At 46.6% G+C, this 27,970-nt stretch overlaps 1 protein-coding gene across 1 annotated transcript; it reads left to right on the forward strand.

The window, feature by feature from the left end:
* The first annotated feature begins 16,871 nt into the window (after nucleotides 1-16,871).
* On the forward strand, nucleotides 16,872-21,443 carry LOC125528238 (F-box protein At5g07610). The gene is made up of 2 exons (XM_048692733.2): nucleotides 16,872-17,021; nucleotides 17,101-21,443. The coding sequence occupies exons 1-2, from the start codon at nucleotides 16,981-16,983 to the stop codon at nucleotides 18,260-18,262; spliced, it is 1,203 nt and encodes a 400-aa protein (XP_048548690.2). The 5' UTR covers nucleotides 16,872-16,980; the 3' UTR covers nucleotides 18,263-21,443.
* Nucleotides 21,444-27,970: the final 6,527 nt, after the last annotated feature.

A 27,970-nucleotide genomic window follows, 5' to 3' on the forward strand; every position in this document is an offset into this window, starting at 1 on the left:
CTCTGTCTCCTTGCCTCAGGGGATTTGCCATTTCATTCTTTGATGATATATTGATTTTCAGTGCCACCTATGCACTCCATTTGGAACATTTAGCAAAAGTGCTACAGCTCTTGCACCAGCATTAGTGGAAGGTGAAGTTATCAAAGTGTGCGTTTGCTCAAACCCAGATTGGTTATTTGGGTCATATCATCAGCAGCCAAGGGGTTGCCACTGATCCTGAGAAAATCAATAGCATTAAGGAATGGCATGTGCCTGTGTCTGCTAAAGAAGTCAGAGGGTTCTTGGGTCTGGCTGGATACTACAGGAAATTCATCGCCCACTATGGTCTCATCAGCAAGCCACTCACTAACTTGCTAAAGAAAGGTGTGTCGTTCCATTGGACACAAGTAGAGCAGCAAGCTTTTACAACTCTCAAGCAAGGATTGATGTCAGCGCCTGTCCTAGCACTCCCAGATTTCTCTAAACAGTTTGTTATTGAAACTGATGCGTGTGACGTAGGAGTGGGTGCAGTACTGATGCAGGAAGGCCACCCTTTAGCTTATGTGTAACGCCCCAGATGTAACTTTCCCTATTTGTACTCCAACTCTTGCCGTTTCCGGCGTTAAGTTATATTTATTTCTCGGGTTCGGGTCTTTGTCTCCGTGTGTTGTTTTCGTTTTCATGCATCTCATATCATGTCATCATGTGCATTGCATTTGCATACGTGTTCATCTCATGCATTCGAGCATTTTCCCCGTTGTCCGTTTTGCATTCCGGCGCTTCATTCTCCTCCGGTGGTCATTTCTAGCTTTCTTTCGTGTGTGGGGATTAAACATTTCCGGATTGGACCGAGACTTGCCATGCGGCCTTGGTTTACTACCGGTAGACCGCCTGTCAAGTTTCGGGTCATTTGGACTTCGTTTGATACTTCAACGGTTAACCGAGGTACCGAAAGGCCTCGTGTGTGTTGCAGCCCAACACCCCCCAAATTTGGCCCAAAACCCACCAAACTCTGCTCCATGTCCTAGAGCGTTCGATCACGATCGCGTGGGCGAAAACCGCACCTCATTTGGACTCTCCTAGCTCCACTTATGCCTATTTAAACACCCCCCCATTCGGATCTCAGATTCCTCCCCGTCCTCCTCCGAAAAAAAAAAGAGATCCAACTCCTCCCGCCGCCGACGGACATGTCCGGCCTCCCCGTCCGCCGCCACGTGTCGGCCTCCTAGTGGCCGCCGCCCGGTCCCCAGTTCGTCGCCGCCCGCGGGCCCGCTAGGCCCGTGCGGGGCCCCCGCGGCCCGATCCTCCGCCGCGCCTTGTCCCGCGCCCCGCCGCCGTCTTCTCCCCGGCCGGCCGCCGCTGCCGCCGCGGGCACCTCGCCGCCCGCCGCCCGGGCGCCGTCGCCCCCGGCCACCGCCTCCTCCTCACGTCGCCGGCCACCGCCTCCTCCCTCGCCGCCGGCCACCACGGGCCTCAACGCCGGCGAGGCCCCGGCGATCCTCGGGCTCTGAGAGCCTCGCCCGATCCAGATCCGGTCGCGTGAACAGTAAACCCTAACCCCGATTTTTTGTCTAAGTCCTGGAAATTTGATCCAAGTTGCTCTGTTCGAGGACCCGTAACTTGGCATCGGTAGCTCCGATTTGGGCGTATGATATATCAAAATCTTCGTCTCGACATGTACATCATTTCATTCCATTGCATCATTTGCATTTGAGGTCATCTCGTTTCCCAAAATGCTGTTAGAAGGAGGCTTCGTGAGTTAAATTGCAGATCCGTTAGTTCATCATGCACTTTTGTCATTTTTGCCATGTTTAATCCGTGCATGATATGCCTGTGCTCCTTTGGTATGAATTGTTAAGCATTTTGTCTTCTTTCCAGAGGTGCCACCCATGCATTTTTAGGGTGTGTGGGTTGTCTTGTGCAAGCTTGCAAAGAGAGGCACCTGAGATTGCTGATTTCAGGGACTTAGTGATTTTCACTAAGTCTAGGATATTTTAGTTCATGATGCTATATGTCCAGCTTGTTTCCTAGTGATCCATGTCTTTGTTTGCATATGTGGAGTGCTCTGGGTTGACTCGATCGAGCTCAACTTTTGCTTCGTTGTTAATCTGGGCAGGTCGTCAACTCGTTTGCGATTTTGCCGGTGCTATTGCTAGTGATCCATGCATGCTATACCATTGTTCTTGCCATGTGTAGCTAGCATATTGTGTCTTCTTGCTGGATATATGCTTGCTTTGCCATGACTTGCACCGTAGTGAGTGCATCGAGCTCGTTTACATGCCTTCGTGAATTAAATTTCTGCATGTCCCATTTTTCACTAAGTCTGAAAACTGATTGTGTTCGAGCTATGTTCGTGAGCTCGGTAGAGTATTTTGTGAACCCTTTTGGCCCCAGGTCACTTTGGGTGTTTTGTTAAGCTTGTTGAGTAGCTCCATGCCATGTTCTTACTTGTCATGTTCAGGTCATGTATCATGTTGTTTTGCTGCTCCGAAGAGGGCTTCGTGATCTGAAATTTCAGGCTAGTGTTAATTTCACTAAGTCTGGAATCTGTTTTGCGTTTGCGTTTTTGCCATGCTTGTTTGAACCTCTTAATGGATGAATTTGCCTGTAGCTCAGTGCTAGTGATTTGTTAAGCATCTTGTGGGCATCACTGCCATGTATTTTGTTTTCATGTTTGGTGGCTGTAGCATGTTCGTTTCGTTGCATTTAGGAGCCTACTTGCTGTATATCGCAGATCGGTTCGTTTCGTAAAACGCTCGCCATTTCCAAACCGTAGCTCCGATTCCTATGATCTTTATATAGTTTTCAAGCGATTTCATCCCCTCTATCCAGTGTCACCCTTGGAACTCCAAGTTGAGGCCAGGTTCATGCGTTTCCTGTCATATCTTGCATTTTGCATCCCGCATAGCATATCATCATTTCATCATTTTTGCTTGGTCTTGCACGTGGTTGATTGGATCCTTGTTGCTTGTTTGTCTTGTTTGGGTAGAGCCGGGAGACGAGTTCGCTACCGAGGAGCCCGTTGAGCTTTCTTGTCAGGATCCAGTCAACTCTGACAACTGTGCAGGCAAGATGATCATACCCTCGAAATCACTACTATCTTTGCTATGCTAGTTTGCTCGCTCTTGCTATGCCAATGCTACGATGCCTACCTTTTGCTTGTCAGCCTCCCAATTTCCATGTTCGAACCTCTAACCCACCTTGTCCTAGCAAACCTTTGTTTGGCTATGTTACCGCTTTGCTCAGCCCTTCATATAGCGTTGTTAGTTGCAGGTGAAGATTGGAGCCGTTCCTTGTTGGAACATTTATTTACTTGTTGGGATATCACTATATTGCTATGTTATCTTAATGCATCTATATACTTGGTAAAGGGTGGAAGGCTCGGCCTCTCGCCTAGTGTTTTGTTCCACTCTTGCCGCCCTAGTTTCCGTCATATCGGTGTTATGTTCCCGGATTTTGCGTTCCTTACGCGGTTGGGTTATAATGGGAAACCCTTGATATTTCGCCTTGATTAAAGCTTTTCCAGCAATGCCCAACCTTGGTTTTACCATTTGCCACCTAGCCCTTTTCTTTCCCTTGGGTTCTGCAGACTCAAGGGTCATCTTATTTTAACCCCCCCCCCCCGGGCCAGTGCTCCTCTGAGTGTTGGTCCACCTGTCAGCTACCGGTGGCCACCAGGGGCAACTCTGGGCTGGCCTACCCGTACCTAAGACAATCTGAGTGTGCCCTGAGAAAGAGATATGTGTAGCTCCTATCGGGATTTGTCGGCACATTCGGGCGGTGTTGCTGGTCTTGTTTTAACCTGTCGAATTGTCTTGTTGTACCGGGTTACCGAGTCTGATCGGTGTGTCTCGGGTGGAGGTCTATTCCTTCGTTGACCGTGAGAGCTTGTCATGGGCTAAGTTGGGACCCCCTGCAGGGATTGAACTTTCGAAAGCCGTGCCCGCGGTTATGGGCGGATGGGAATTTGTTAATATCCGGTTGTAGATAACTTAAACCTTAATTAATTAAAATGAATCAACTGAGTGAGTTGCCGTGATGGCCTCTCCTCGGCGGAGTCCGGGAAGTGCACACGGTGTTGGAGTAATGCTTGCGCAGGTTGTTCCTCTAGATTCTCGCTCGCGCTTTGCCCCCTCTTCTCGCTCTCTTTTGCGTATAAGGTAGCCACCATATATGCTAGTCGCTTGCTGCAACTCCACATATATTTGCCATATCCATTCCTATAAGCTTAAATAGTCTTGATCGCGAGGGTGCGAGATTGCTGAGTCCCTGTGGCTCACAGATACTATAATTCCAGATGCAGGTCCAGGTGATTTCACTCCAGGTGACGAGTACGAGCTCAAGTGGGAGTTCGACGAGGACTCTCAGCGTTATTATGTTTCCTTTCCCGATGATCAGTAGTGGTGCCTAGTTGGGGTTCGATTCAGGGCCTTGTCGCATGTTGGGTTCTTTTCCATTTTGGCGCCGTAGTCGGGCCATGAGTGTTTGTTTGATGGATGTTATTTATGTACTCTGATGTGACGTGGCGAGTGTAAGCCAACTATGTTATCTCCCCCTTTTATTATGTATTACATGGGATGTTGTAATGATTGCCTGACTTGGGACATTGCTTTCAATGCGGTTATGTCTCTAAGTCGTGCCTTGACACGTGGGAGCTATAGCCGCATTGAGGGCGTTACAAGTTGGTAATCAGAGCCTTCCCCGAGCTTAGGAGCCCCATTGCTTGATCGTCTTAGTAGCCGAGTTGTGTCTAGAAAAATGTTTTGAGTCACTTAGGATTTATATATCGGAGAGTTAGGAATTCTTTTTACTTCCCAGTCTCCTCATCGCTCTGGTAAGGCATCCTGACGTAGAGTTTTGACTCTTCTCTTCTCAAATTTCACTAAAAAAAAATTTTAGGATCACGCGAGTATCTTGGATTTGTTCCGATGGCTTATGATGAGAATACTGTCTTGGTGCCTCCTGTCAGGGGTTTAGTGGAAGTGTCCCGGGGAGTTGAGCTCTGAGGTGTTGTCATCATAATTTTATCGTTGCAATTCTGGAATACTTGAGATATGTTCGCCGACATCGAAAATCTCTTTTATGCAGTTCGTTGGTGAGATAACCTCGACGCCACCCAGTACTGGGGCGGGAGTTCGGGAGTATCACCATAACTTGTATAACGGATGCTTTTCGAAGGTTGAGGTAGGTGGTTTCCGAAGGTTTCTTGGTTATGTGTTGAAGGATGGATACAGCTGGATGTAGGATTTGCTAGCTTGAGTGAGATATTATGCTCCCCTGTATCCCCAACACCTGATTGCATAACCGGAAAATTTCGGGAATTTCATAGGTGGGAATTCAAGTAGCCTTAGGATATCTTTCTGACAGATGTATGATATGAAATTGGGGTTCGACGTCTAGTGGTTCGTCTATTCACGGTCGATTTTACAGTGATCTCGTTGTGTCTTAAAGAGTCCTTGGCTATGCTGACTCGGGGACGCTTCGTAGGTCATGTGCACTGCCTTGTACATGATGGTGTTGTATGATCGAGCCCGTGTAGGTCCCACCACGAAAACTTCGGACGAAATTTCTATCATATGTGTGTTCCGGCTTATTCCGCAAGCCAACCCTTGGTTTTATTTCGAGTTGTGGCTTTCGTTTTGCTTCGACGTCATATGTTGATTCCATCCCCCGTTGATGTACCCCTTCTACCTGATTCTTCGTGGCTTCGCAATTTAGGAATATGTGACCACTTCAAGAGAAATGCATTCGTTCATTTTGTTCGGATGTGAAGACTTTATGTTGCAATTTTCATTCCGTTGGTTTCAGCTTCATTTATCTGTCTATGTGCTAACGGTGGTCAACCTCTTCAGGATGGCTCCCGCTAAGAGCACCAGTCAGAACCAGAATCAAGATCCGCCACCGCCTCCACCTCCTCCAGAGGCATGGCAAGCTGTGATGGCCGCAACCAATGCAAACACTCAGCTGATCATGCAAATTCTCCAAGAGCGCAATCAAGACAATCAAGGGAATCAAGGCAGCAACCAGAGTCACTTTACTACACTCAACCAGTTCCTTGCTAACGGGCCAAAGACTTTCAGTAATTGTGTTGAGGCAACCGATGCTGACGATTGGCTTGTGGATCTGTGTAAGCATTTCGAGTGCAGCAACGTCAGGCCTGAGGACTTTGTCAAGTTCGCTTCCTTCCAACTCAAAGATCAAGCTGCAGAATGGTTCCAGCAGTATAAGGATTCCAGAGGTGGACGTGTTATCACTTGGGATGATTTCCGTCGAGATTTCCGAGCTCATCACATTCCGCAGAGCGTGGTTGAAAGCAAGCGTGAGGAATTCCGCAATCTGAAGCAAGGTTCTTTGTCTGTCTATGACTACAACAAATTGTTCCAGAAGCTTGCCCGCTTTGCCAAGCAGGATGTGCCTGATGAGAAGAGCATGATATATCAGTTCAGGGGTGGTCTCAGAGAAGATATTCAGCTCTCTCTTGTTCTCTTTGAGCCTTTGAGATACGATGAGTTCTACAACATGGCACTGAAGCAAGAGGCTGCTCAGTTGAGGTGTGATGCGTCCAGGAAGCGAGTCAGAGATGTTACTCCTTCTTCCTCTACTCAAGTGGCCAAGCAGCAGAAGTTCTGGCTTCCTCCTCCTCCGTTCCGTCAGCCGTATCAGCAGAAGAGCAAAGGTGGCAGTGGTTCTTCCCACCCACCCAACCCAGGCTTTCAGAACAAGACTTCGTCTCAACCTCCAAGATCGAGTGCTCCGTATCACCGTCCGCTTTCAGAGGTCACGTGCAACAAGTGCCAACAGAAGGGTCACTATGCCAACAAGTGTTTCAACCAGAGGCGTCTTCCTCCTCCTCCTGTGAGATCGGCAAGTACAGCTGTGGTCAAGCATAACCCCAAGCATGCCAAGGTCAATTTGATGAATGTAGCTCAGGCAGAGGACTCGTCAGATGTGATCATGGGTAACCTTCCTGTTAATGATATTCCTGCAAATGTTCTTTTTGACACGGGTGCATCACATTGTTTCATCTCGAGACCGTTTTCATCTAAGCATGGGTTGCCTTTGCAAATTTTGCCTAGTCCTTTAGCAGTTGTCTCTCCCGGTAAGCGCATGCAGGCTAACTCCATTGCTCCGGATGTTACTATTACTTTGGGTGACTACAAGTTTCTATCTTCTCCAACGGTTCTTGGTGACTCGGATATTGATCTTATTCTCGGGATGGATTGGCTTTCTAAGCACAAGGCACATCTTGATTGTGCAGCCAGGCAGATCCAATTGACTCATTCGTCTGAGGACGTAATTATCTTTGCCTCTCGGGATAATACTATCCGTCTGTTTTCTCTCAATGAGAAGGGTGAATTGGATGCCATCTCGCAAATTCCTGTCGTTTGCGAATATCAAGACGTCTTTCCAGAAGAGCTCCCAGGAATGCCTCCGCACCGGCCAGTCGAATTCGTTATTGAACTTGAGCCTGGCACGGAACCTGTGTGCAAACGTCCCTACAAGCTCGGCCCCGAAGAGTTGAAGGAGCTGAAGAAACAACTCGATGAGCAAGAAAGATTGGGTCTCATTCGGCCTAGTACTTCTCCGTGGGGTTGTGGTGTTCTTTTTGTGAAGAAGAAGGATGGATCGAGTCGACTTTGTGTTGATTACCGTCCAGTGAACAAGAAGACCATCAAGAACAAATACCCACTTCCCAACATCAATGAGCTGTTCGAACAACTCAAAGGTGCCCAAGTATTCTCCAAGCTTGATCTCCGTATGGGTTATCACCAGATTCGCATTCGTGAAGAAGATATTCCCAAGACAGCATTCAGAACAAGCTTTGGTTCATATGAATACACTGTCATGTCTTTTGGCCTCGCCAACGCTCCTCCGACGTTCTCTCGCATGATGAATTTCATCTTCAACGCCTACACCAATGGCTTCGCTTTGGTCTATCTCGATGACATTCTGGTTTTCTCGAAGAACAAGGAAGATCATGCCAAGCACTTGCGTTTGGTTCTCGATAAGCTCAGGGAACATCAGTTCTACGCCAAGTTCTCCAAGTGTGAATTTTGGCTCGATGAGGTTCTTTATCTTGGTCATATCATCTCTGCCAAGGGCATTTCCGTGAATCCCGAGAAGGTATCCGCAATTGTGAATTGGGAACCTCCTCAGAACGTGAAGCAACTCCGCAGTTTTCTCGGTCTCGCAAGCTATTGCCGAAGATTCGTTGAGAACTTTTCCAAGATCGCGAAGCCTCTCTCTAATCTTCTTCAGGAGCATGTCAAGTACGTTTGGTCTCCAGAGTGTGATATTGCTTTCAACACTTTGAAAGAGAAGTTGATCACTGCTCCAGTTCTGACTCCACCTGATGAATCCAAGCCGTACGAGGTCTTTTGTGATGCCTCTCTCCAAGGTCTTGGCGCAGTTTTGATGCAAGAGAAGAAAGTTGTTGCTTATACATCTCACCAGTTGAAGCCTAATGAGAAGAATTACCCCACTCATGACCTCGAGTTGGCGGCAGTTGTGCATGCTCTTTTGACTTGGAGACATCTTCTATTGGGAAGAAAAGTGGACATTTTCACTGATCACAAGAGTCTCAAGTACATCTTCACTCAGCCTAATCTCAACCTAAGGCAAACTCGATGGGTCGAAATGATTCAAGAGTATAATCCGAGTATTGAGTATACTCCAGGCAAGGCCAATGTGATTGTTGATGCTTTGAGCAGAAAGGCCTACTGCAACAGTCTGATTCTCAAAGCCTTATCAACCGAGCTTTGTGAAGCTTTCCGCAAGCTTAATCTGCAAGTTGTTCCTCAAGGTTTCCTCGCCAACCTTCAAGTCTCTCCTACCTTAGAAGACCAGATTCGCCAAGCCCAGCTTCTTGATGCTATGGTGAAAAAGGTGAAGATTGGGATTGCCAAGAGTCAGTCCAAGTACAAGTGCTACCGCCTTGATGACAAGGACACTCTCTTCTTCGAGGATCGTATTGTTGTGCCCAAAGGAAAACTTCGTAAAGTGATCATGAACGAGGCTCACAATTCTCTCCTCTCCATCCACCCTGGGAGTACGAAGATGTATCAGGACCTTAAGCAAGCTTATTGGTGGACTCGAATGAAGCGCGAGATCGCTCAATTCGTGAATGAATGTGATGTCTGCAGAAGAGTGAAGGCAGAACACCAAAGGCCAGCTGGTCTCCTCCAACCTCTTGCCATTCCAGAATGAAAGTTTGACCACATTGAAATGGACTTCATGACTGGGTTTCCAAAGTCCAAGCGTGGCAATGATGCTATATTTGTTGTCATCGACAAGCTCACCAAAGTGGCTCACTTTCTGCCTATCAAAGAGTCGATCACTGCAGCTCAATTGGCGGAACTCTATACCTCTCGCATTGTCTCTCTGCACGGTATTCCTCAAGTGATCTCTTCAGACCGTGGCAGCATCTTTACCTCCAAGTTTTGGGATTCTTTTCAGAAGGCCATGGGCACAAACATCCGCTTCAGCACTGCTTTCCATCCTCAAACAAGTGGTCAAGTCGAGCGTGTCAACCAGATTCTTGAAGATATGCTCAGGGCTTGTGTGATCTCCTTCGGCATGAAGTGGGAGGATTGTCTTCCTTATGCTGAATTCTCCTATAACAACAGTTTTCAAGCAAGTTCGGGCAAGGCCCCATTTGAAATTCTGTATGGCAGGAAGTGCCGTACCCCTCTCAACTGGTCTGAAACCGGTGAACGTCAGCTGCTGGGTAATGACTTAATCACAGAAGCAGAAGAAATGTGCAAAGTCATTCGTGATAACCTCAAAGCAGCCCAATCCCGCTAGAAGAGCTACTATGATAGTAAGCACCGTGATTTGGCTTTCGAGATCGGAGATCTTGTTTACCTCCGCGTCTCTCCCATGAAAGGTACTCGTCGCTTCGGTATCAAAGGGAAGCTTGCCCCTAGATACGTGGGACCTTTCAAGATTGTCAGCAAGAGAGGCGACCTCGCCTATCAACTTGAGCTTCCTTCAAACTTTTCAAATGTTCATGATGTGTTCCATGTCTCTCAGCTTCGAAAGTGCTTCAAGACTCCTGACCGCACCGTAAACTTCGAGGACATTGAGCTCCAAGAAGATCTCTCTTATCGTGAGCACCCAGTTGCTATTCTTGAAGAGACTGAACGCAAGACTCACAACAAGTCAATCAAATTTCTCAAAGTCAAGTGGTCTCACCATTCCGACCGTGAAGCTACCTGGGAACGCGAGGATCACCTCCGTTCTGAGTACCCGGAGTTCTTTCAGTCCTAGATCTCGGGACGAGATCTTTTCGTAGTGGTCGAGTGTTGTAACGCCCCAGATGTAACTTTCCCTATTTGTACTCCAACTCTTGCCGTTTCCGGCGTTAAGTTATATTTATTTCTCGGGTTCGGGTCTTTGTCTCCGTGTGTTGTTTTCGTTTTTATGCATCTCATATCATGTCATCATGTGCATTGCATTTGCATACGTGTTCATCTCATGCATTCGAGCATTTTCCCCGTTGTCCGTTTTGCATTCCGGCGCTTCATTCTCCTCCGGTGGTCATTTCTAGCTTTCTTTCATGTGTGGGGATTAAACATTTCCGGATTGGACCGAGACTTGCCATGCGGCCTTGGTTTACTACCGGTAGACCGCCTGTCAAGTTTCGGGTCATTTGGACTTCGTTTGATACTTCAACGGTTAACCGAGGTACCGAAAGGCCTCGTGTGTGTTGCAGCCCAACACCCCCCAAATTTGGCCCAAAACCCACCAAACTCTGCTCCATGTCCTAGAGCGTTCGATCACGATCGCGTGGGCGAAAACCGCACCTCATTTGGACTCTCCTAGCTCCACTTATGCCTATTTAAACACCCCCCCATTCAGATCTCAGATTCCTCCCCGTCCTCCTCCGAAAAAAAAAGAGATCCAACTCCTCCCGCCGCCGACGGACATGTCCGGCCTCCCCGTCCGCCGCCACGTGTCGGCCTCCTAGTGGCCGCCGCCCGGTCCCCAGTTCGTCGCCGCCCGCGGGCCCGCTAGGCCCGTGCGGGGCCCCCGCGGCCCGATCCGCCGCCGCGCCTTGTCCCGCGCCCCGCCGCCGTCTTCTCCCCGGCCGGCCGCCGCTGCCGCCGCGGGCACCTCGCCGCCCGCCGCCCGGGCGCCGTCGCCCCCGGCCACCGCCTCCTCCTCACGTCGCCGGCCACCGCCTCCTCCCTCGCCGCCGGCCACCACGGGCCTCAAGCCGGCGAGGCCCCGGCGATCCTCGGGCTCTGAGAGCCTCGCCCGATCCAGATCCGGTCGCGTGAACAGTAAACCCTAACCCCGATTTTTTGTCTAAGTCCTGGAAATTTGATCCAAGTTGCTCTGTTCGAGGACCCGTAACTTGGCATCCGTAGCTCCGATTTGGGTGTATGATATATCAAAATCTTCGCCTCGACATGTACATCATTTCATTCCATTGCATCATTTGCATTTGAGGTCATCTCGTTTCCCAAAATGCTGTTAGAAGGAGGCTTCGTGAGTTAAATTGCAGATCCGTTAGTTCATCATGCACTTTTGTCATTTTTGCCATGTTTAATCCGTGCATGATATGCCTGTGCTCCTTTGGGATGAATTGTTAAGCATTTTGTCTTCTTTCCAGAGGTGCCACCCATGCATTTTTAGGGTGTGTGGGTTGTCTTGTGCAAGCTTGCAAAGAGAGGCACCTGAGATTGCTGATTTCAGGGACTTAGTGATTTTCACTAAGTCTAGGATATTTTAGTTCATGATGCTATATGTCCAGCTTGTTTCCTAGTGATCCATGTCTTTGTTTGCATATGTGGAGTGCTCTGGGTTGACTCGATCGAGCTCAACTTTTGCTTCGTTGTTAATCTGGGCAGGTCGTCAACTCGTTTGCGATTTTGCCGGTGCTATTGCTAGTGATCCATGCATGCTATACCATTGTTCTTGCCATGTGTAGCTAGCATATTGTGTCTTCTTGCTGGATATATGCTTGCTTTGCCATGACTTGCACCGTAGTGAGTGCATCGAGCTCGTTTACATGCCTTCGTGAATTAAATTTCTGCATGTCCCAGTTTTCACTAAGTCTGAAAACTGATTGTGTTCGAGCTATGTTCGTGAGCTCGGTAGAGTATTTTGTGAACCCTTTTGGCCCCAGGTCACTTTGGGTGTTTTGTTAAGCTTGTTGAGTAGCTCCATGCCATGTTCTTACTTGTCATGTTCAGGTCATGTATCATGTTGTTTTGCTGCTCCGAAGAGGGCTTCGTGATCTGAAATTTCAGGCTAGTGTTAATTTCACTAAGTCTGGAATCTGTTTTGCGTTTGCGTTTTTGCCATGCTTGTTTGAACCTCTTAATGGATGAATTTGCCTGTAGCTCAGTGCTAGTGATTTGTTAAGCATCTTGTGGGCATCACTGCCATGTATTTTGTTTTCATGTTTGGTGGCTGTAGCATGTTCGTTTCGTTGCATTTAGGAGCCTACTTGCTGTATATCGCAGATCGGTTCGTTTCGTAAAACGCTCGCCATTTCCAAACCGTAGCTCCGATTCCTATGATCTTTATATCGTTTTCAAGCGATTTCATCCCCTCTATCCAGTGTCACCCTTGGAACTCCAAGTTGAGGCCAGGTTCATGCGTTTCCTGTCATATCTTGCATTTTGCATCCCGCATAGCATATCATCATTTCATCATTTTTGCTTGGTCTTGCACGTGGTTGATTGGATCCTTGTTGCTTGTTTGTCTTGTTTGGGTAGAGCCGGGAGACGAGTTAGCTACCGAGGAGCCCGTTGAGTTTGCTTGTGAGGATCCAGTCAACTCTGACAACTGTGCAGGCAAGATGATCATACCCTCGAAATCACTACTATCTTTGCTATGCTAGTTTGCTCGCTCTTGCTATGCCAATGCTACGATGCCTACCTTTTGCTTGTCAGCCTCCCAATTGCCATGTTCGAACCTCTAACCCACTTTGTCCTAGCAAACCTTTGTTTGGCTATGTTACCGCTTTGCTCAGCCCTTCATATAGCGTTGTTAGTTGCAGGTGAAGATTGGAGCCGTTCCTTGTTGGAACATTTATTTACTTGTTGGGATATCACTATATTGCTATGTTATCTTAATGCATCTATATACTTGGTAAAGGGTGGAAGGCTCGGCCTCTCGCCTAGTGTTTTGTTCCACTCTTGCCGCCCTAGTTTCCGTCATATCGGTGTTATGTTCCCGGATTTTGCGTTCCTTACGCGGTTGGGTTATAATGGGAAACCCTTGATATTTCGCCTTGATTAAAGCTTTTCCAGCAATGCCCAACCTTGGTTTTACCATTTGCCACCTAGCCCTTTTCTTTCCCTTGGGTTCTGCAGACTCAAGGGTCATCTTATTTTAACCCCCCCCCCCCCGGGCCAGTGCTCCTCTGAGTGTTGGTCCACCTGTCAGCTACCGGTGGCCACCAGGGGCAACTCTGGGCTGGCCTACCCGTACCTAAGACAATCTGAGTGTGCCCTGAGAAAGAGATATGTGCAGCTCCTATCGGGATTTGTCGGCACATTCGGGCGGTGTTGCTGGTCTTGTTTTAACCTGTCGAATTGTCTTGTTGTACCGGGTTACCGAGTCTGATCAGTGTGTCTCGGGTGGAGGTCTATTCCTTCGTTGACCGTGAGAGCTTGTCATGGGCTAAGTTGGGACCCCCTGCAGGGATTGAACTTTCGAAAGCCGTGCCCGCGGTTATGGGCGGATGGGAATTTGTTAATATCCGGTTGTAGATAACTTAAACCTTAATTAATTAAAATGAATCAACTGAGTGAGTTGCCGTGATGGCCTCTCCTCGGCGGAGTCCGGGAAGTGGACACGGTGTTGGAGTAATGCTTGCGCAGGTTGTTCCTCTAGATTCTCGCTCGCGCTTTGCCCCCTCTTCTCGCTCTCTTTTGCGTATAAGGTAGCCACCATATATGCTAGTCGCTTGCTGCAACTCCACATATATTTGCCATATCCATTCCTATAAGCTTAAATAGTCTTGATCGCGAGGGTGCGAGATTGCTGAGTCCCTGTGGCTCACAGATACTATAATTTCAGATGCAGGTCCAGGTGATTTCGCTCCAGGTGACGAGTACGAGCTCAAGTGGGAGTTCGATGAGGACTCTCAGCGTTATTATGTTTCCTTTCCCGATGATCAGTAGTGGTGCCTAGTTGGGGTTCAATTCAGGGCCTTGTCGCATGTTGGGTTCTTTTCCATTTTGGCGCCGTAGTCGGGCCATGAGTGTTTGTTTGATGGATGTTATTTATGTACTCTGATGTGACGTGGCGAGTGTAAGCCAACTATGTTATCTCCCCCTTTTATTATGTATTACATGGGATGTTGTAATGATTGCCTGACTTGCGACATTGCTTTCAATGCGGTTATGTCTCTAAGTCGTGCCTCGACACGTGGGAGCTATAGCCGCATCGAGGGCGTTACATTATGTGAGCAAGGCTTTGGGCCCAAGAAATCAAGCTCTATCAGTTTATGAGAAGGAATACTTGGCGATTTTACTGGCTGTAGAGCACTGGCGCCAATACCTGCAGCTGTCTGAGTTTGTTATCAGAACAGATCAGCATAGTCTGGCCAGTTTATCTGAACAATGATTACACACGAAATGGCAGCAGAAGGCTCTGACTAAATTATTGGGCCTTCAATATAGCATTGTCTATAAGAAGGGAGTGGAGAATAATGCTGCAGATTCACTGTCCAGAAAACCCCATACTCTGGCTGAAACCATGCCTGAACTTTTTCCTATAACAACTGCTTAGCCAGCATGGCTTGATGATATCATACACAGCTACTCGCAAAACAAGTTTTGCACTGATATGTTACATAAATTGTCTTCTTCTAGTAAATCTGACAACAAATTTTCCCCGAAGGCTGGAATACTCAGAGTGGACAAGTGCATTTGGGTGGGGGCAGATCTGAAGCTTCAGCAGACAATTGTGAGCGCTTTCAATGACAGTCCAATTGGCGGGCATTCAGGATTCCCAGTCACTTATAAGCGAGTCAGGCAACTGTTCCGTTGGCAAGATATGCGCAGTTTCATTAAACAGTTTGTCAAAAATTGCCTCGTTTGCCAGCAAGCAAAACCTGAACGGGTGCCCTATCCCGGGCTACTGCAACCTTTACCTGTTCCTGGGTTGCCTTGGGAGATGGTGACTATGGACTTTGTCGAAGGCCTACCAGTTTCTGGACAGTTCAACTGCTTGATGGTGATCATTGACAAATTGTCCAAGTACGGCCATTTTGTGCCATTGCATCACCCGTTTACAGCAGTTACAGTGGCGAAAGCATTCCTCAATACAGTCTATCGATTGCACGGGATGCCTCGCTCAATTGTCTCTGACCGAGATCGTATCTTTACCAGTCAGTTCTGGAAGGAGCTTTTTCAAAAAGCTGGAGTTCTCTTGCGTATGAGTACAGCGCGTCACCCCCAAACAGATGGACAGACAGAGCGAGTTAACCAGCAGGTGGAATGTTTCCTACGATGTTTCGTCAGTGCTCACCCGTCTTGATGGGCTAAATGGATTTCACTGTGCGAATATTGGTATAACACGAACTGGCACTCGGCAACAGGCAAGACCCCTTTTGAGATCATTTATGGGCATGAACCACGTCATTTTGGATTGACCGCTGATGATATTGTATAGTCAAGTGATCTTCAACACTGGCTAGAGGATCGTCAGGTGATTCTCGGGTCAGTTCGCCAACACCTGCTGCATGCTCAACAGCATATGAAAACCCAGGCAGACAAGCATCGATCTGAGCGAGTGTTTGCGGTTGGTGACTCTGTATTTCTGAAGCTGCAACCATACCTGCAGTCCTCTGTCGCTCCAAGAGCAAATCACAAGTTGGCGTTCAAGTTCTATGGCCCTTTTGAAGTTGTTGAGCGCATTGGCGAAGTGGCGTATCGGCTTGCATTGCCGGCCACCAGCCGTGTACACCCGGTGTTCCATGTTTCTCTGCTGCGAAAAGTACTCGGCTCAGCACAAAAGGTATTACCTCAACTTCCCTCCCCAGATACACAGTTTCAAATTCCGGAACAGGTGCTGCAACAGCGTGTGGTGCATCGTGGCTCTACTTCTCTGGTGCAAGTGTTGGTGAAATGGAGCGATACACCTGCGGAGATGGCAACTTGGGAAGACAAGGTGAATCTCAAGCAAAAGTTTCCCAGAGCACCGGCTTGGGGGCAAGCCATTTCTAACAGGGGAGGGATTGTCAGCAACAATGACCAAGAAGCAGCGTCTCCAAGCAAACAAGTACAAGAACTGGGCCGGCCCAGAAGACAACCTCGCCTACCGGCTCGGCTGACTAGCCTGGAGTGGGCCCATGTGAACCGTGTACTTAACCCAGCAGCTAGGGAGTGAGTAGTTGGCGATTGGCTGGCAGGATATTCCATTTCTTCCGTGTTGTAATAGCTAAGCTCTTCTCTCTCCCTCCCCGATCCCCTCACCATGGATCTGAACTTGTAGCTCGAATTGGAGATAATGGAGTATGAGTGAGTGATTATCGATTGTGTGCTAATAGATTGTTTGAAAAAGCGAAAAACAACTTGCTCAACCTCTTCACATTTTCTTTTACAGAAATGAGTTGAAATGAAGATGTCTTATTTCCTCCATGTCATTCTCAAGTGGAAGCAAATTATTTGTCTATCCCACCTTTTCTTCTAATTAATCCTCGAATTTCAAAATCGTCGTGCAGAATTTTCCAAGAAGCAGCCTTAGTAATTCTTCCTATTAGAAAAATCAAATGTGAGATTTTAGAGTAAAAATCGAATGTAAATGTCTTCCTTTTGTATCCGTGGGCCCTATTCATCCAATTCAGTCCGTTGGCCCTATTTTGTATCCGTTACCACACGGTTGAGCCCATTTACTGACTCTCGACGGCCCAATCCGTTGACGCAGAGAGAACAAGTCACACTCCCGTCGAGTGGGATCCTCCTACCTAGGTTTCACTCCCCCACATCCCTCTGCCCTGCTCGACGGCGTCGCCGCCGTTTTTCTGCCGCCGCCGCCATGTCCGTCCCCGCGGAAGGCCGAGCTTCATCTCGTCTCCGGTACGCGAATCAGCCGGATCTAGGCCTTCCCCCCTCCTTCACCGATCCAGGCCGTGATCCCCATTTGTGTTTTCCGCAGGTCTTCCCCTTCTCCCCACAGCGACGGCAGGACGGCGGTCGAGAGACTCACCGACGACCTCCTCGTCGAGATCCTCTCGCGCGTCCCGGCCAAGTCGCTCTGCCGCTTCAAGTGCGTCTCCAACCACTGGCTGACCCTCATCGACCACCCCGAACACCGCAAGAAGCTCCCCCAGACACCGGCCGGCTTCTTCTACGGCAGCGCCATCACCGGCGACTGGCTTCTGAAATCCCCTGTCCATTTCACCGATTTCCCGGGGAGACGCTCCCCTCCGTTCGACACCTCTTGCACCTTCATGCCCAACCATCGGCGCGTCGATATATTGGACTGCTGCAGCGGCCTCCTACTCTGCCGCGGGTACGATGTCTCCGCCCAGGGTGATGGGTTCCGCTATATCGTGTGTAATCCTGCCACGGAGAAGTGGGTCGTGTTGCCGAACTCCGGCAAGGCCGCCAGCGAGGTGGCCACCACACGTTTGGGCTACGATCCTGCGGTGTCTTCGCATTTCTATGTGTTTGAGTTGGTAAATGAGCAGGAGTTTTATTGGGATCCTGACATTGTCGGAGTGGCAGTATATTCGTCTGAAACCGGAGGATGGGTTTATAAGGAAAAGAAAGGGAACGCACAAATCAGGCTCATTGACCATCGGTTTGCATCTGTCTTCCTTAACGGCTATCTACATTTTGAAGCCGATTGTCGCGGGTCGTCCCCTTGTCTAGCTGTGGTGGACACGGAGGGGGAAACATGGATGAACTTCGGTGTCCCTGATGGTCTGTTTGATGGTTTTATTCAGTGGTCACAGGGCCGCCTGCATTATGCCAATTTTCAGAGAGATGAAGATGGTTTTACCATCGTAGTAGTTTATGTTCTCGAGAACTATCAAAGCAGAGAATGGGTATTGAAGCATAGCGTCAAAACTTCATACATAATTGAAGCACCTCTACTTGAATGGGTAGATTTCCGCCTTGATCGGGACTTTGATTGGATTGCGATTCATCCAGAATGCAACATGATATTTTTCACTACTAGTTGGGATGCCACATTCACGTGCTATAATATGGATAGCAGACAAGTCAAACTGATCTCTGGTCTTGAAGTTCACGAGCCGCCATATATGCCATATGTGCCGCTGTATGCAGAGTTACAGTCATTGCACATTTGACATCAATATGAGACTGTTGGTGCCTTAAGGAGTGGATCTTTGACAAGCATCATCAGTTTCTCATGCTATGTGATAGCGGGCTTGGTATGTCTGCTTGAATTGGGCTCTCTGACTGATGTATCCATGCTTTTATGTTTGGAGAAACCGTGGTTCATCGTGGAATGAACTTGGTCTATTTCTCTGTGATTAGTTATCTGACTTTGCACTGAACTTTCTTATCTCCGTACTGGTTTGTGCATATGTATGTATTTGGACAACTGCTACCTCTATGTATTCGGTCAACTTTGCGTAGTGTTTGAGCGAATGTACTATGACCATTTAGTAAAAGACATGATCAATGGTTATCATGCAGGTTAACTTTATATCTTCTATTAGCGAGCTGTGGTTGGATTGTAATGTTCATGATATTGTTAGGTTTTTTAAGTGCTCCAGGAAATTAGCAATATGCTATCTTTGCTTGTGCCTTTTGCTCAGGTAGGTATAGCTTAAAACAGTCTTAATTAAGCAACGCCGTTCACTTTCCATGCTAGTTTTGCTCCTTGTTTTACTAAGATACCTGTAATGTTGCACATGGCTCTGCGTAGTTGCTGGGCTACGGTTCCGTCTTCCAACCTTGCAAGACAAACTGGAGCTATCCTGGTCTTACTGTAATCCTGTTGTTAGCTTGTCTCTGGTGTTCAGGAAACTTTCTCTGGTGACTTGAATGAAGTTAGAAGGTACTATGATCATTATGTGAAGACATGAACAAGGATTACCATGCCGCTTAAACTTCTCTTGAGCACCATCATGCAACTTAATTTTTATCTTCTAGTTGCAGCCATGGGAAACTTTAAGCATCTTATAGGCAGTGATTTAGTAAGGGCCACTTGTATGCTAGCAATATAATGTGTGAAATTCTGTTGATGATGTAACACCGCGAATCATTTCTCTTTACTGCTAATGGTTTGGAATTAAAATATTTATTGCTATGTGTTAGTGAAACACTTTTGATGAGTACATGTCGCTTCCTCTGATCATAATGTTGTTAGCGGAACATTGCCAAGCTATCCTTGGATCATAATGTTTATTGTTTTGTTAGTTTTCTGAACATAAAGTTGCTCCAGTAGACCATGAGCTTCTAGTTATACTAGGATGCCTGTAATGTTGGATGTCTAGTCAGTAAAACCTGGGATCATTTTTCTGTTGGACGAAGGGGTCAGTTTATTAGGTAACAGCAGCACAGGTCAGCATGCCAGGGTCACTTAACAGTTGGCCATAGGTTCAGTTTAACTTCTGAGTTGGTCAGTGCGCCTTCCCCTCTATGGCAGTGCCATTGTCAAGTGGGATAAATACCAAGAATCTTTCAAGAAATTATGTTTGCTTGTGGGTATTTAACTATTTATTCATGTAGGTAGGTTCAAATAGCGTGCAATAAGCAATGTTGTACACTTCCCATGGCAGTCTTTCACATAGTTTACTGGTGAGACATCCCTTTTATTATATGATGTCTGTAATGATGCACATACGCTCTGTCCAGTCCAGTGCAGCTTTGCAGCGTTGTTTCTGAATTTTGATTTTTGACGTCATATAACACTTGAGCAGCAAGTGGCTGTATTGACTCTCTGTAGCAGCAAGGTTCCGGTTTCAGCCTCAAGCATCCAAGGCAAAACTGAAACTATCCTTGTATTCCTAGTATATATTCAGCCTCCAGCCTCCAAATTTGCACGTCATATATTCAGTCCCTTTCATATTTTAGTGAAATGAAAATGCCTTCTTTCCTCCATGTTAGTGCCATTCTTACGTGGAACCAAATTTATGTTCTTCACTGTTGGGCAGGATCTCACATTCATTATGGAGTGAACATGGTTATTTCTCTGCGATTAGTTACCCAAATTTGCGCTGAACTTTCTGTTGTCTGTACTAGTTTCTGCTATTCAGTCAATTCCACATAGTTTTTAAGCGAAGATGATCATGTAGTGATAGACATGATCAATGGTATCGTATAGCTTAAATTTAAATATTCTGTTTGCAGCCAAGGGAAGATAAGCATCTTTATTGAAATTTATTTAGTAAATGGTCCCTTGTCTGCTAGCGATGTAATATTTCAAATTCTGCTACTGATATAATGTTTGAAATCATCATTTTTCTTTACTGCCAATGGATCGGAAAAAAAAAACGATTTACTTGTGTCGTGTTTCAAATAGAAATAGTTGTTAGCAGAATATCAGCAAGCTGTGCTTGGATTGTAATGTTCCATTGTTTTGTTAGGAATTTAATTTTCTGAACAAAAAGTGCTACAGAGGACTAGGGATATGCCATCTTTGCTTACATTTTTTGTTCATGTAGGAAGCTTAAAAGAGCCTAATAAATAAGCAATGCCCTTCATCTTCCATGTTTGTCTTGCTTCTAGTCTTACCATGATATATGTAATGTTGTGCATATGCTCCAGTCCAATGCAGCACTGCAGCAGCATTTCTGAATTTCGACTCTTGATGTCACGGCTCTTTGTAGCAGCAGGCCTCTGGTGTCAGCTTGAAGCCTCCAGGATAAACTGAAACTATCCTTGTGTTCCTGATGACTGGTGTACAGGAACAAGATTTTTTTTTTTTTTGATTCTGTGGTGGATAGATGGTAAGAAGACACTTCATGCGGAGTTTGTCATCTCATTAACCGACCGATCCGATCTTTGCAGGTAATTAACGTTAATCACATCAAATCAAGGTGCACATAAGCTGTGCCTGAAGATCTCTGAATTGGCTACATAGCAGCAGATCTCCTCTACTGTAGGGCATCTGACAAGAGTGGAATCCTCCAACCGGTGCAATATGTGGGCCCTCAAGCTCCTGCCTAAGATATGCATATTCTGTCGGCGCTTTGCCCAGAGCGGAAGCCAACTGGAGACCTTCTCAAAATCACTATGGATGGCGCTTTCGATGAATAAGGTGGAGGTGGTGGTTCCCTGGTTGGGGCTTCTAGATTTGAGACCACGACGGCGCTGTCCAATCATCATTGAAAGGCCAAGTACCTTTTGCTTTTTTGTTTTTGAGAATCAACTACCTCTTGCTCTTGCTTATGAACTTGTGGTCAGTATTTATTTAGGGAAACTTGTGGTTGAGTTTGTAAGAGCATCTCCAATAGCATGTGTATATTTGGATGTCTATATATTCATATAGACAATGGTCTAAAATGATTCCTTTATATACACGTCTAGTTTTGCATCAGAATGTCTATATACAGGGACCATGATAGGTGGGTCGTTGCTAGGGAGAGAAAGAAATCATGACTGCAGCTGAGTTTAGACAACGTATTCACAATCATTAGTAGAAAACAGGGCTATGGTCCAGGTCGGCTCAGCCCATTAGTCCCGGTTCAGTGTAGAACCGGGACCAATGTGGGCATTGGTCCCGGTTCGTGAGCCCAGGGGGCCGGCCGGGCCACGTGGGCCATTGGTCCCGGTTCGTCTGGACCTTTTGGTCTCGGTTGGTGGGACGAACCGGGACCAATGGGCCTCGCTCCTGGCCCACCACCATTGGTCCCGGTTGGTGGCTTGAACCGGGACCAAAGGCTCCCCTTTAGTCCCGGTTCATGCCACCAACCGGGACCAATGAGGTGCCTATATATACCCCCTCGCGCAAGAGCAGAGCACAGTGCTCTGTTTTTTCTGGCCGAGGGGGAGAGGGCTTTGTGGTGCTCTAGCTCACCTCCTATGCACATGAGGTGTTCGATGGAATGCCCGAGCCACACTACTTAAGCTTTCTCTCGAAGCTCGACCTCCAAGCTCCATTTTCCTCGAGATTTGTCTAGATTTAGCGGTCCGTCACGCCCCGTCCCCGTCTTCACTGCCGTCGATCACCCGCGCCGATCTCATCACCGACACCACCGTGGTGAGCCTCTTGTTCTTATCTTCTTTCTGAAAGGAAAAATATTCTTACTTGTATGTTTAGATAGATACTTGTATCATTTTCTTACATTTATTATTGCATCTTATATAGTGCGATGGTTTTGGTATCCGCCCCCGTCGGCCCTCGTCCTGTCTATGATTCGGATTTGGTATGTATATTATCTTTATAACTATTGGTTCATTTATTGTTTATGAAAATTATGCCGACCAACGTGACATAGATTTTATTTATCTAGGATGTATGTGAATTGGAAATGCCAACCGACCCTATTGTCGAGAGGTTAAATTTAGTTGAAGAAGAAAATAATTTGTTGAAGGAAAAAATAAAAAAATTGAGGAGGAGAAGATGATATTGGAGTTGCATGTTGCGGATGTCGTCGATGATCACAAGATCAAGATGGATGCAATGCGCTTGAAGATTAGAAAGATTAGAAAATATGCCATTCATACCGAGGCTTGGTATCATTATGCCGTTGGATCAATTGTTACCTTGGTTGCGATTATGATCGCATTTGTTTTCGCATTGAAATGTTTTACATAGTTTCAATGTATGGTTTAATTAATTAGATGCTCTGGAGAGCTATATGTTGTTAGATGAGAACTATGTATGCACTTTGGTTTTAATGTGATGATGAACTTCTATTAATTTGGACACTTAATTATATATAATGCACGCAGATGAACCGGCAATGGATGTACGGTGACAGACACACCCGCGAGTACATTAAGGGCGTGCATGAGTTTCTCGATGCGGCTGAGGCAAACAAGCAGAATGGTTTTATGTGTTGTCCATGCACTGAATGTGGGAATACGAGGTCTTACTCTAACCGGAAAATCCTTCACTCCCACCTGCTTTACAAGGGTTTCATGCCACACTATAATGTTTGGACGAGGCACGGAGAAATAGGGGTTATGATGGAAGACGGCGAAGAAGAAGAGTACGATGACAACTATGTGCCCCCTGAATACGGTGATGCTGCAACGGGGGGAGCTGGTGAAGATCAAGAGGAACTAGACGATGTGCCCAATGATGTTGCCACGGGTGAAGCTGCTGAAGATCAAGAGGAACCAGACGATGTGCCCGATGATGATGATCTCCGCCGGGTCATTGTCGATGCAAGGACGCAATGCATTAGTTAAAAGGAGAAGCTGAAGTTCGATCGCATGTTAGAGGATCACAAAAAAGGGTTATACCCCAATTGCGAAGATGGCAACACAAAGCTCGGTACCGTACTGGAATTGCTGCAGTGGAAGGCAGAGAATGCTGTGGCTGACAAAGGATTTGAGAAGCTACTGAAAATATTGAAGAAGTTTCCAAAGGATAACGAATTGCCCGACAATACATACGCAGCAAAGAAGGTCGTATGCCCTCTAGGATTGGAGGTGGAGAAGATACATGCATGCCCTAATGACTGCATCATCTACCGCGGTGCATACAAGGATCTGAACGCATGCCCGGTATGCGGTGCGTTGCGGTATAAGATCAGACGAGATGACCCTGGTGATGTTGACGGCGAGCCCCTCAGGAAGAGGGTTCCTGCGAAGGTGATGTGGTATGCTCCTATAATACCACGGTTGAAACGTCTGTTCAGAAACGAAGAGTATGCCAAGTTGATGCGATGGCACAGTGAGAACCGAAAGAAAGATGGGAAGTTGAGAGCACCCGCTGACGGGTCGCAATGGAGAAAAATCGAGAGAAAGTACTGGGATGAGTTTGCAAAGGACCCAAGGAATGTATGGTTTGCTTTAAGCGCGGATGGCATTAATCCTTTCGGGGAGCAGAGCAGCAATCACAGCACCTGGCCCGTGACTCTATGTATGTATAACCTTCCTCCTTGGATGTGCATGAAGCGGAAGTTCATTATGATGCCAGTTCTCATCCAAGGCCCTAAGCAACCCGGCAACGAAATTGATGTGTACCTAAGGCCATTAGTTGAAGAACTTTTACAGCTGTGGAATGGAAACGGTGTACGTACGTGGGATGAGCACAGACAGGAGGAATTTAAACTTAAGGCGTTGCTGTTCGTGACCATCAACGATTGGCCCGCTCTCAGTAACCTTTCAGGACAGACAAACAAAGGATACCACGCATGCACGCACTATTTAGATGACACTGAAAGTATATACCTGGACAAATGCAGGAAGAATGTGTATCTGGGCCATCGTCGATTTCTTCCGACCAACCATCAATGTCGAAAGAAAGGCAAGCATTTCAAAGGTGAGGCAGATCACCGGAAGAAGCCCGCCATGCGCACCGGTGATCACGTGCTTGCTATGGTCAATGATTTACACTACGTAATCTTTGGAAAGGGTCCCGGTGGACTAGCTGTTCCGAATGACGCTGAGGGACACGCACCCATGTGGAAGAAGAAATCTATATTTTGGGACCTACCCTACTGGAAAGACCTAGAGGTCCGCTCCTCAATCGACGTGATGCACGTGACGAAGAACCTTTGCGTGAACCTGCTAGGCTTCTTGGGCGTGTATGGGAAGACAAAAGATACACCTGAGGCACGGGAGGACCTGCAACGTTTGCACGAAAAAGACGGCATGCCTCCGAAGCAGTATAAAGGTCCTGCCAGCTACGCTCTTACGAAAGAAGAGAAAGAAATCTTCTTTGAATGCCTGCTCAGTATGAAGGTCACGACTGGCTTCTCGTCGAATATAAAGGGAATAATAAATATGCCAGAGGAAAAGTTTCAGAACCTAAAGTCTCATGACTGTCACGTGATTAGGACGCAACTGCTTCCGGTTGCATTGAGGGGGCTTCTACCGGAAAACGTCCGATTAGCCATTGTGAAGCTATGTGCATTCCTCAATGCAATCTCTCAGAAGGTGATCAATCCAGAAATCGTACCAAGGCTAAGGAGTGATGTGGCGCAATGTCTTGTCAGTTTCGAGCTGGTGTTCCCACCATCCTTCTTCAATATCATGACGCACGTCCTAGTTCATCTAGTCGACGAGATTGTCATCCTGGGGCCCGTATTTCTACACAATATGTTCCCCTTTGAGAGGTTCATGGGAGTCCTAAAGAAATATGTCCGTAACCGCGCTAGGCCAGAAGGAAGCATCTCCATGGGCCATCAAACAGAGGATGTTATCGGGTTTTGTGTTGACTTCATTCCTGGCCTTAAGAAGATAGGTCTCCCTAAATCGTGGTATGAGGGGAGACTGACTGGAAAAGGCACTCTTGGAAGAGAATCAATAATATGCAGGGACGAATATTCTTGGTCTCAAGCAAACTACACAGTTCGACAGAACTCTACCTTGGTGACCCCGTATGTCGATGAACACAAGAACAGTCTGCGCTCCAAACACCCGGAGTAGTGCGACGATTGGATTACATGTGAACATATCAGGACTTTCAGCAGTTGGTTGGAAACACGTCTCAGAGGTGACAACACTGTTTGTGATGAGTTGTACTTGTTGTCCATGGGACCATCTTTGACTGTATTGACTTACAAAGGATACGAGATAAATGGGAATACATTTTACACGATCGCCCAAGATCAAAAGAGCACCAACCAAAACAGCGGTGTCCGCTTTGATGCAGCAACCGAGAGCGGAAATGACACATATTATGGTTACATAGTGGACATATGGGAACTTGACTACGGACCTGATTTTAAGGTCCCTTTGTTTAAGTGCAAATGGGTCAATCTGTTAGGCGGCGGGGTACAGGTAGACCCACAGTACGGAATGACAACAGTGGATCTGAAAAATCTTGGGTACACTGACGAACCGTTCGTCCTAGCCAATGATGTGGCACAGGTTATCTATGTGAAGGACATGTCTACCAAACCGAGAAAAAGAAAAGATAAGGAAGCGAATACATCATACGATGAGCCAAAGCGCCACATAGTTCTTTCAGGAAAAAGGGACATCCTGGGAGTGGACGGCAAGACAGACATGTCTGAAGATTATGAAAAGTTTCATGAAATTTCTCCCTTCAATGTCAAGGCTGACCCAAGCATCCTGATAAACAATGAAGATTATCCATGGTTACGGCGCAATAAGCAAATGACACAAGCGAAGAAAAAGTGAAGACTTTCTCCCGCAATAAGCAAATGCTATGTGGGTGAAATTATGATACCATCCCAACTTTCAACTTTTTCAGAGTTCATTTGAAATGCTTTCATGTCTTATGGTTCGAAACTTTGATACTTCAAAAGTGATTGTCCATTTTGTACACGAAGTGCATCAAGTTTTTGTCGTAACCCTCTCTACTTTTTGCAACATGCTATGTGGATGAAATGATGATACCATGCCAACTTTCAACCTTTTCAGAGTTCATTTTGAAATGCTTTCCAATTTCAGAGTCATTTAGCTCATAGAATGAATTAATAGCAAATAGAATGAACTACAAAACTTTTATGAAAATAAAAACAATCAATTAAAATATTATGTTATGATCAACTAAAATAAAACTATAATATTCTTCAATAGCAAAAAGAATATAATTTTTGTGACCTAAAATCAAACTATAAGTATTTAATTGTAAGTATAAATAAAAAATAAATAGCAAAGAAGAAAAAAAATTCTATTTTTATAGTAAAGTTATTCATAAACTAGTGATTCACACAAATTTTATAAAATTCCAATTTAAACTATTCAAAATTTTAAAACTAATGGCACTAACAGAAAGTTTATAATTTTTGTGACCTAAAATCAAAAAGAAATCACTAAAAAACTATAAGTATTTAGTTGTAAGTATAAATAAAAAATAAATAGAAAAAAAATTATATTTTTATAGTAAAGTTATTCATAAACTAGTGATTCACACAAATATTTAAAAATTCAAATTTAAACTATTCAAAATTTAAAACTAATGGCACTAACAGAAAGTTTATAATTTTTGTGACCTAAAAGCAAAAGGAAATCACTAAAAAACTATAAGTATTTAGTTTTAAGTAGAAATAAAAAAATAAAAAACCAAAAAAATATAGAAATAAAAATATAGAAACTGTAAGGATTCAAGCCCGCAGAGGCCCAATAGGCCCACAGGCAGTAGCAAGTTTAGGCCCGAAAGCCTGCATTAGAGAGGAGCTCGACTGGAGAGGCATAGCAGCGCTTATAAACCAGTGTCGGCGCCCTTCAGCTAGCGATGTGGGACTAAACTTTTGGGCGCGGGCAGCACAAGGGCATTGGTCCCGGTTGGTGGCACCAACCAGGACTAAAGGGGGCATTGGTCACGGTTCGTGGCACCAACCGTGACCATTGCCCCCCTTTAGTCCCGGTTGGTTCCACCAACCGGGACCAAAGGCCGCCGCTTCCTGCCCTTTGGGCTGCCGAAAATTGGCCTTTGGTCCCGGTTGGTGGCACCAACCGGGACTAAAGGGGGGCATTGGTCCCGGTTTGTGCCACGAACCGGGACCAAAGCCTTTTCTATATAAGCAGAGACTTAGCATTTTTTTTCAGATTTCATCGCCAGTTCCCCGCCCCGACGACGCCGTCAGGCTGCCCCGCCGTCGCCGTCGCCTCGCCCGTGCCCGTCGTCGCCCGCGCCCTCGCCGTCGCCCGCCGTCGCCCGCGCCCTCGCCGTCGCCCGGGCCCCTGCCCCGGCCCGCCCCGGCCCGCCCCCGTCGCCGTCGCCCGCGCGCCGCCCCGGCCCGCCCTCGCCGTCGCCCGTGCCCCTGCCCCGACGCCATCCTCGCCGCCGACCTCTCCTTAGCTTGGTCCGGCCGCCGGTGCCATCCCTTTGCAAATTTTTGTTCATAGATGATAGAGATCAAATGATGTTTTTTTGTTCATAGATGCATGATAGATGATCAAATGATGTTTTTTTTTGTTCATAGATGATCATATGATTTTTTTAGGTTATTTTCATT

Source organism: Triticum urartu, chromosome 7A (genome assembly GCF_056163025.1).
Source record: "Triticum urartu cultivar PI428250 chromosome 7A, HENAU_Tu73, whole genome shotgun sequence".
Lineage (NCBI taxonomy): Eukaryota > Viridiplantae > Streptophyta > Magnoliopsida > Poales > Poaceae > Triticum > Triticum urartu.

What these genes read in the sequence shown, in the direction of transcription:
- LOC125528238 (XM_048692733.2), top strand. Translation starts at nt 16,981, where the DNA reads ATGTCCGTCCCCGCGGAAGGCCGAGCTTCATCTCGTCTCCG. An exon ending in CGAGCTTCATCTCGTCTCCG is followed by an intron (nt 17,022 to 17,100) that starts GTACGCGAATCA and finishes TGTTTTCCGCAG; the next exon opens with GTCTTCCCCTTCTCCCCACA.